A 10,000-nucleotide genomic window follows, 5' to 3' on the forward strand; every position below is an offset into this window, starting at 1 on the left:
GCCATACCCCCAATCATACGTACAAACGTCTGTGTAAATTTTTCACTTTTCAACTTACATTTTCTCAGGTGATATTACACCTGATATGCTGAAAACTTTGCAGGGGTGTTCTTTCTAGTGCTGGTATACGTTTTTAATTTTAGCTTATTTGAATTTTCGACCGCCATTTTGGATACAAGTTGTATTGGAATAGTAAGCACACGGACTTTTATGTCTTCTGATCTTGTACTACCTTTGTGGTGAAGGACGAGCAGTCGTGTACGTTGAAACAAACATTTCATAAGTCTTTTTGATTGTAAGGAACACAATACAATGTAAATGAAAAGTTACGGACTGACATTACATCATATGCAGTCTGTCGAATCGACACTGACGGTTTCACTTTGGTCGTATTAAAACTCCTCCAAGAAACTCAGTCTCTCGCATGTATTTGCCATTTATCCCTATCTGTGCCCAGCTTCTTTAAATTCCTTTTGACGACATCCTTAAAACTCAGCTTTGGTCTTCCCTGGTTGCGTTTTCCTCCACATAGCTGTGAATAGAAAAGCTGCTGCGGAAGACAATGACAATACAGTGTAAATGAAAGTTATGGACTGTTGCAAATTCGTTATTGTCGGGCTCCGATTAGTTAATGTGTAGTTGCAGATGTTGAGGTAAACCGTTTTCCGCCTTTCTTGTTAATCATTTGCAATCCCTACGGGAGAAGACAAAACGCGGAGACCTACTCCATGGAGTACCCTATGGACTACCCAAATGGAGTACCCTAAAAATACTATTTCGAATGCATGAGTACTGTTGATCAATGTGTAAGCGGGATCTCAAATAGTGCTTACTTAAGCCTCAACACCCATCTTAAGCAGCATTGTCAAACAGTATTTAAGTCTAAGCACCCATTTTAAAAAGGTTAGCTTACATGAAGTAATCGGCCATCACAACAATAATCGAAAGCTAACCTTTTTAAAATGAGTGCTTAGACTTAAATACTGTTGAACAAATGGTGATTAAAATAGGTGTTGAGGCTTAAGTAAGTACTATTTGAGATGCTGCTTTCACATGGATCAACAGTACTCATTCGAAATAGTATTTTTAGGGTACTCCATTTGGCTAGTCCATAGGGTACTCCATGGAGTAGGGCCCCGCGTTTTGTCCTCTCCGAATCCCTACCCACCCCTTCCAAAGTGGACGATTGTTGCGTGACTCTGCTAGGCCGGGACATGGAGAGGTCAAGCTCTAATATCCTCCATGTTGATCTCAACAATAAATGGCACAGTACACCAGTGTCTCTCAAACGCTCCGTTGGAGTACCAAGTGCAGTCGCCCTTCTCGTTGGTACAATAATTGGGTCTGGAATATTTGCGACTCCAAAATGGGTTTTGCTGTACGCTGGCTCAGTAGGAATGTCCCTTGTAATATGGACGTTGTGTGGATTTATCGCTTTATCCTGTGCTCTGTGTTATTGCGAATTAGGAACACTGATTCCCAAATCAGGCGGCGAATATCCGTATATCATGGAAGCATACGGAAACATGCCCGCTTTCCTCTTTTCGTACGTCTTCGTGTTATTTGCAAAGCCCTCGACTGTAATGATCCTTCTTGTTTTTGGAGCGTATGTAATCGAGCCTTTTTTTCCTGGTTGTGGGGGTCGTGCAGACTTAGTTCCACTCGTAAAAATTTTAGCAGTTGCTGCCTTAGGTGAGTTGAGAATTTGTTTTATTTACATTGTTTGCTGTACATGTTTAATCTCATTTGTGTGACAATACGTGACTGTCACGCAAGAATGATCCATGTTAAAGAATAAGAGTCAAGGAATTTCTCTTTAGTGAATGTTAATTTCTTTGAAGTCGTTATACCTATAATTTTTCATGTTTTGCGTTCTGTTTTGTTTCACTCGGTTGATTGTGAGGGAATGTCTCGTGGTTCCCTTTTGGTTTCTAGGCAATTAAACTTTTCATTTATTTGTAATGAAGTTAGGTAAATCCTACAAGTCTTATATAATTTGGAGAATTGCGAGTAAGTAAAATAAAATAAAAAGCTAATAAAGGGCATTCTATCAGGGTTTTATGGCACCACATGTTATTACTTAAATGAAGAAACATACAACTCCAATATTTTTTTAACTTCAAAGGTATTATCACTTTTGTTAACTGCTCAAGTGTGAAATGGGCAACAAGGATGCAAGTGGTGTTCACTGTCGCCAAAATGATCGCTATCGTTATGCTAATAGTAACAGGGCTGGTGCGATTGGGAGAAGGTGAGGAAAACTTCTGTTATCATGCTCGTCAGGCTGAGAAATGTGGCCCCTGGTAAGCCCAGTGGCAAGGGCCTCTCTCAAGCTAGCCTGCAAGCAGGCACTTGGGGACCTATAAAAACAATTGGACCCCAGGTCCATGAATCACCCCTGTGGACCCGGTCCATGGACAACCCCTGTGAACCACCCCTCATTTTGCAAAGTTACAGGCAGAAAACTCTTTAGGCGAAAGAGGAAAGTGATCTTCACACTAATCTGGACAATTTAAGCAATTGTCTCTAATTATAGACACCTGAGAAATTCAGGTGGCTCCAACGGGATTCGAACCCATAACCTCTGCGATGCCGGTGCAATGCTCTACCAACTGAGCCATGAAGCCACACAGTTGGGAGCAAGTGAATTTGTTGGGCTCATTTGTTCTGGTGAAGGGTTCGATGAATGAAATGAACGTAATTATTAATTTTCAAAAAACCGGTTATAGACAAATCCCTTTGGAGCCACCAAATAGGTGGTATAAGTGTCAATAACAGGCTATTCCATAAACCAGTAGCCCATTACTAGGAGGGAACAACAACCCTATATTCATGTCACAGTGTTTTCACAGGCCGTGATTTATTTTTAGATTGAATTTCCCGCTAATGAGACTCCTGCAGGAGCCCAATGACCAATAGCAAGAAACTAAATTGACGTCGTAGTGTCACTGAACTGGAATTTTCTTTGTCTTTTTGCAGAAAAAGTAGTCTAAAAATAGATTCTACATGGGCTCCTAGTCTGTAAAAATACCGTGACATAGGCTTAGTATGGGAGTTGTTTGCTCCTAATCATGGACTCCTGCTTAAATTTCCAGATAAATGCGAGGATCACTTCTCTCTTTCATCTAAAGATTTTTCTGCTTGTAAAACATATTAATAAGTTTACAAAAATGAGGAGTAGTCCTCAGGGGTAGTCCATGGACCGGGTCCATGAAGGGACTGGGACCGGGTCAACAGGGGTGGTCCATGGACCTCGGGTCCATGTTTTGTATACGTCTGGCTGTTCCTTTGAAAATGGCGCGTGGTCGAAATATAGGGGTTTGGTTAAGTTTCTAGTAACCAAGCCTCTATATTTCGACTGCGCGCAATTTCAACGGAAGAGTGTTCTTGCGACAAAATCGTCCGGATTGCACGAAAACAAACCGATAGAGTATTGGGAAGAGTACTCTGGGGCCTCTTAGGGTTCTTTGGAAGTAAGGGATCTCCATAATTAGTATTTCCAGAACAGTAAATAGCGTTGAAGGTGCACTCTGATTGGCTAATCAAGCTCAGACTTTTCACCTCCGTGCAACTTGCGCGGGATTTGCAACCGAAAATATTGTAATCGTTGCAGGAATAAATGAGTTAAAAAAACGGCTCGTTAAATACCAACCACTAGCCGCCGACACTGAGTTGTAGTTGTTTACTACGAGAGAACAAAAGAACTATGGACTGGAGTTGTATTAAGGAACGGGGAACAACGATATTCAACCATTTTTTACTTTGGAGGGTTTTTTCATTGTTTAGCGGTCCTTATGGGCGACCGAATTCCTTTATCTGGCGGAGAGATAATTCTTCACAAACGACGACCTTGGAATTATGACAGGTGAAAATGAAAACCTGAAATATAAGAGGGATTGTATGTGGGGAACATTTAGTAATGTTTCTGGGAACAGGGGAGCTTGGCACCAAGAAAATGGCTACAGTCACATCTGGGCTATTAACTGTTGTTACGACGGGGATAGACTAACAATAGTTAGCTATGTCGGTAACGTGACCACTTCTCTGTTCGCTCTAACTATAGTTAGAAAATTTATGCCTTGGTGATCCAAAACAATACAGACTAACTATAGTTATACCCAAACAGTGTTCATTGGTTAGTCTTAAGTTTACAAACAAACGGTTGTTAGTGAAACGCGTAACGGCGTAACGGGATTTTTTTTTCCTTTTTTCTTTTTGTTTTTTTTTGTTGTTGTTTGAACAACCTCCAAAATCCTGAATTCAAAGTTTTGGAAATTCAAGATTTTGGAAGGCCTAAATCCTGAATTCAGAAATACAGAAAGTATCCTAAACATGCATAAAAGCTAACCTTAGGTCTAATTAGGCCTAAACAAAAGTTTTTAGGCCTATGGTTAACTTTTATGAAAGTTGGCTTCCAAAATCTTGAATTCGGGATTTCAGGTTGTTCAAACAAAAAGAAAAACAAACAAACAAACCAAAAAAAAAAGGAAAAAAAAAATCCCGTTACGTGGTTTCTCGTTACACCGTTACGCGTTTTACTAACAACCCAAACAAACAACCAATCAAAATGTGACAATTCTTTTCGCACGTGCGAGATGAGCATATATAAATATGCAAAATAAAAACGAGTGTAAAGTGAGGGGAAAGCCAAAAACAAAAATGTACATGCAACAAGATAGCAACACAAACTATTGTGCAGCCGTCCTTGTATTTGCTGTGATAAATTCCAGACCGTCCTCTCCGGGTTCTTTTCCTGTAAGCACCAGCAAGACTTGCCTTCTTTGGCGTCGAACATCCGTTTCTTATTTCTTATTTTGCATTTTTCTCCGACAGTTTGCCGATCGGAAAAAAGAAATAATAAGAAAAACTAGACACACTTTACATCGGTCAACCATGTCGACATTTCACGGATCAACACTAAGAGCCGTCACGAACCTCTTTAAATTCTGACATCATCCATAGGCTAATTAGAACTAACTGTAGTTAACCGCTTGGTGTGACCGCAAAGCCGACCGAAAGCACTAACTACAGTTCCAGGTTAGGTATGACGTAACGTAACTTGACACTAACTTAAGTTAAACTTTAGATACGTCGTAGATGTGACCGCAGGCAATATTTAAGAGGATCTTACGTTACTTCTGAGGGACAAGGGTAATTTTTTTTAACGGATTAAGAGAACCTATACTCCCTTGACAGGAGTCCAGTGGTGTAACGATCATAACGGGAAACGCGACCCTTATCTGCAGTGATATCACTGTGGTAAACTCGTCATAACTACTATGGACCAGATATATCTCTTCATGGACGAAACATGTGAATGACATGATCTGGAGTACAAAATTATTTTACAAAATTTTAGAATCACTTTTTAGTGCGAACTCGAAAAGAATTTAGATGAGCCAATGACCCTCTGATCTGCAGTGATATCACTGAGGTAAACTCGTCATAACTACTATGGAACAGATATATCTCTTCATGGACGAAACATGTGAATGACATGATCTGGAGTACAAAATTATTTTACAAAATTTTAGAATCACTTTTTAGTGCGAACTCGAAAAGAATTTTAGATGAGCCAATGACCCTCTGATGAGCCAATGACCCTCAGTGAACCTGGGGCCCGTTTCTCGAAAGTCCCGAAACTTTACGGGCCATTTTCGGGTGTCACAAATCCCTTTTTATCTCACGAACGGAGAGGATTTAAGTCGTCAAACTTCACGGACATGTTTCTTTTAGTTAGCTTGAAAACATTTTAAAAGATCGGCTTTTCAAAAGAAGCGGTTGGCAGTTTCACAAATGGCTTTTCGGGCCCGAAACGTTTTCGGGACTTTCGAGAAACGAGCCCCTGGTGTCTGTTTCTCGAAAGTCCCGGGAACTTTTCGGGCCCGAAAAGCCAGCCGTCAAACTGCAATCCGCTTATTTTGAAAAGCTGATTCTTTAACATGTTTTTAATGTAAGAAAAACTAAGAGGATTGCGAAGTTTCATGGCTTAGAACCTCGGCGTTGCGAAGATATAATATAAATAGGCCCGAAAAGTTTCGGGACTTTTGAGAAAAAGGTCACTGGACACTAATTCCATTGTCAGGGGACAATTTGCTTTTACGTCACCGTTACTTTTGGATTCAGCCGCCTACCTTTTATTTCACCAATCATTGCACCAACACTTGAATTGCTTTTAATGTTTTCTCTTTTTACAGGATACACTTCTTCTTTAAAAAGTGGGTTTCAGGGAACTAACTGGAATATAGGAAAACTCTCGTTTGCATTTTACAGTGGATTATTTCCGTACGGTGGCTGGTAAGACGAGGAATGAAATCGTATCCTTGAAAAATGTTGGCTTTGGGAAGTGCATGCGAAAGAAAAACTTTTTATAAACCTTCTGCTATTAGACAGGGACTCAATTTGCCATAGTCGGGGTAAGCGACCAGTCTTGTATGCGCTAATTTCCGACAAAAATTTGGACTGCAGCGACGCCGACAAAGAGGTTGGACAGTATTGTCTCTGTTTGGTATTTGGGTTTTCGTCTGTGTTTGGGCTTGTTAAAGTTGTGATGAATTAAGGGCCAGCGATGGGCGCGGGCTCTCGAAGTTCCTTTCCGTGAATGAACGACTTCGACGTTAATATAATAATAATATCTGATCTGCTAATCGCCCTTTCTCGCAGTCGGAGACTGAATAACGAAGGGCGCAGCTCAACGAGGTCGGACCGAACGAGCTGTGCTGCCGGCTAGGCGCTCGGCCCCTAACCACGACCCATGTATGACCTCGGAGCACAGCACCACAGCCTGATGGAATAGGCCGGGAGTCGATTTCATTTTCATAGTTAGTTCGCGTTTTTGCGCATGCTTCTCTTGTGTGAAATTGCCTTTCTTCAAAAAAAGATTAAATGGCTCGACTTCGTTGTTGACTTCTTGCAAATTAAGACAGTTTTTGTTTGGCAGGAATCTGCTCAACTATTTTACAGAAGAAATAAAAAACCCTAACAAGTAAGTAGCTTTTGTCGCGGCGTGTATATGGCAATCATGTACGTATTCAGAGGGTAATTAGGAAGTTTGCGAATTGACGATTGCTACGAGCACGACAATCTCACAAATGATAAAATTATATCAAGTGAATGTATATTTGAAGGGCAAGTTACAGACGAATGAGAGAAGTGATCCTTGCATTTAGCTGGACAGTTTAAGCAATTGTCGCAAATGTACATTCATTTCATTTATCGAGTCCTTCACGGGAATAAATGAGCCCAACAAACTGACCCGCTACTGTAAAGATTGCGCACCGATGGCCAACGAATCACACAGATTGAACTAAACACAACAGTAAACGTTACTTCACTCGGACGCCATGACACAGAAAAGAGCATGGTTTTACATTTCCCATGAGTCTAAATAAGCCCGCGATTTCTATAGACTTCCGGTAAACTTCCGGTATGAAAACTAGAGTTATTTCCGGTTAAAAGGTTATCAATACTGGACAGTACAGCTAGAACATTGTACCGGCACCCGTGCAGGTCATGGGTTCGAATCTCGTTGAAGCCACCTGGATTTTTCAGTTGTCTATAAGCCATAATTGCTTAAATTGTCCAGCTAAGTCCAGCACCATCGCGCCTATGGTAAGCGTGAGGATTGAGTTCATTGGTCCAGAAGTCCATTACCAGTAACGTTCAATTCCCAAATTAGGGAAAGGTCTTGAACCCCAGAGATCAAGTCATTTAAAGACACCTTTTTGGACTGTTTCAAGGGATCACTCTCATTCTAAAGGATAATGACTGATTATTTGAGGAATACCATTGGCTGAAAATGCCTGGTTTCGTTTCGTGGTTTCGTCGTCTGTAAAAACTCTGTGACTCAAATTTATCGAAGATGTGTACGTTTCTTGTCACAGGTCCTTTATAAGTACTTCACTCAGTGATTGGTTCAAAGTTCTCGCGCCATTTTGTCAATCAATCAAAAGTGAAACCAAAACCAATCGTGGCTTGTGCGTGCACATTTTCCCGTGCTTTGTGTCGGCTATGTGTAATTACTTCAAATTTTGATTGGTTTACTGGATTGTCTCCGTCCTTTTTGATTGGCCAAACTGTAATTACTTTGGTTTTGGTTTTACGACACTCGATTGAAACTCGCTCTATGAAGCGATTTTCTATGGAGGTTTTAAAGTAAACAGTGCTATGATTGGTGATTAGTTTAGAATTCTCGGCTCACTTTTTTTAACCGATGAGAAGCAAGATCAACTGTGACTTATTCGGCGCATTCTATGAGTTCCCGCTCTTTAGTGATTGCTTTGAATTCGGATTGGTTCTTCGCTTTCGATTGGAACTGGGGTTACAGTACTCTCTGTTTTACGGCACCAACCATCTGAAAACCGCTCTGATTTGTGCTGAATCAATTTGTTTTGAAAGCTAAAATGCTATCATTTGATTTTAGAAACCTTCCCTTCAGCATTTGGCTCGGTATTCCAGTGGTAACAGTGTGCTATTTGTTGGTTAATATTGGGTATGTCACAGTATTAACGACACAGGAAGTTCTAAACACCGATGCAGTTGCTGTGGTGAGTTCAAGGGAACCCATTTTTCAGAAGTCAAGGCGATAACTTTTAAGGTCGAAAAAGTCATTTCAGCCGGAACCTGCCATCCCTTTGTTTTAAGAAGCTAGTGTTCGTGTGCTTTCAAGATAGCAAAAAGCATAATGACTATGAAAATCGAATCCTCGGAACGTTTCCCTTCTCAGTGAAGAGACAAACGGAAAGGTGACACCCGAATAGTGTGACCACTAGGGATGCATGCATGAGCACAAGCAATGTGCGCAAACGCAGTAGCGCCCTGATACTCCAGTGTTAAGGGTGTTGGATCTGCACGTGATCTTGCATTTAATTACGTCATCACAGTGGTCAAAGTGTTGTGACAACATGTCCCTTCAGTTTAATAATCAGTTTTCGGGGGTCTCAAGGGAACTATTTTTGTGCTTTCGGAAAACTCCCTTGAGGCAATGAATGAACTAGAGAAAACATTGCCATAAATATGCAGTGGTGTTATTTCGAGAAGTCCTAATCGCTTCAAAATTTGCGCTGACGGAAACTACGGGAGACTATTTCATTACGATCACCAAACAACTAAATAATTCATTCAAAGGTATCATTTTTTCTGTCACGAATAGACACTTGCCAATCGATTATACGGAGTAATGGCCTGGATCATTCCTGTCCTTGTCGCTTGTTCCACGTTTGGCGCGGCTAACGGCAATGCTTTTTCGGGAGGAAGGTAAGATAGGAAAACTCGTGAGCGCTAATGCTTACTAGTGGACCACTCCCTCTGGACTCTTCCTGGACTCTCTTAACCCACCTTACAAAGAGCCGTAAATGAAAACGTTGGCAGTGAGAAACTTTATCTCTATTATTAGGATATTCTTGTCGTTCTATGTCAATCAATTTCGTTAGTTCCCACTCCGTACAGTTGTATTTTTGAATTTAAATTTATCTGTAACTGAATGATAATCACTTCTGATGATGTATGTTGTAACATACGAAACGTTAAGTTTATAAAAGTTATGCATTTCAAGCAAATGTTTGTAACCGCTGTTTGCGTTTTATTCCTATTGAAACTAAAATGGCCCAAGTCAAAGAATTTTTATGAGACTGGAAATCTCTCTTCACGCTTCTCGCCAGGGTGGGGCGGGGAAAGAGGAAGTCCAGCTAGACACAGTACGGGATGATAACACTGTGCGAGGGCGTTAATTTTTCCCGAATTGCATGATTTCAGTTTATGGGCAGGTTGGAAAGAAGTGGGTGGTGCCAAAGTTATTACCCAGCGTTCCTTTAGCTCGAAATCCCACTCTCCATCGGTTAAGTCCCACAGACTCTTGTGTGTCTTATTTCTATTTTAGCTTGTCGTCTCCGGCCCCTCTCCGGCATTTAATACCTAGTAACCTAAATTTACCCTTCCCAGGGCAAAGATAGCCATTTGGACATGCCATTTTACACCTAAAAAGCACTCAATACAATTATTG

At 40.9% G+C, this 10,000-nt stretch overlaps 1 protein-coding gene and 1 non-coding gene across 2 annotated transcripts in view; one reads left to right on the plus strand and one right to left on the minus strand.

The window, feature by feature from the left end:
* The first annotated feature begins 1,150 nt into the window (after nucleotides 1–1,150).
* The window catches only part of LOC137978465 (b(0,+)-type amino acid transporter 1-like), a 12,796-nt gene continuing 3,946 nt past the window's right edge, over nucleotides 1,151–10,000 (plus strand). The window contains exons 1-6 of the mRNA XM_068825403.1: nucleotides 1,151–1,692; nucleotides 2,126–2,251; nucleotides 6,198–6,297; nucleotides 6,941–6,985; nucleotides 8,423–8,546; nucleotides 9,152–9,255. Coding sequence (XP_068681504.1) covers nucleotides 1,215–1,692; nucleotides 2,126–2,251; nucleotides 6,198–6,297; nucleotides 6,941–6,985; nucleotides 8,423–8,546; nucleotides 9,152–9,255 — 977 coding nt within the window. The 5' untranslated portion in view covers nucleotides 1,151–1,214. The remainder of the gene's footprint in view (nucleotides 1,693–2,125; nucleotides 2,252–6,197; nucleotides 6,298–6,940; nucleotides 6,986–8,422; nucleotides 8,547–9,151; nucleotides 9,256–10,000) is intronic.
* On the minus strand, nucleotides 2,555–2,627 carry Trnaa-ggc (transfer RNA alanine (anticodon GGC)). Its single transcript has one exon. It is a non-coding gene; the product is annotated as a tRNA-Ala (tRNA).

Source organism: Montipora foliosa, chromosome 12 (genome assembly GCF_036669935.1).
Source record: "Montipora foliosa isolate CH-2021 chromosome 12, ASM3666993v2, whole genome shotgun sequence".
NCBI classification, from domain to species: Eukaryota; Metazoa; Cnidaria; class Anthozoa; order Scleractinia; family Acroporidae; genus Montipora; species Montipora foliosa.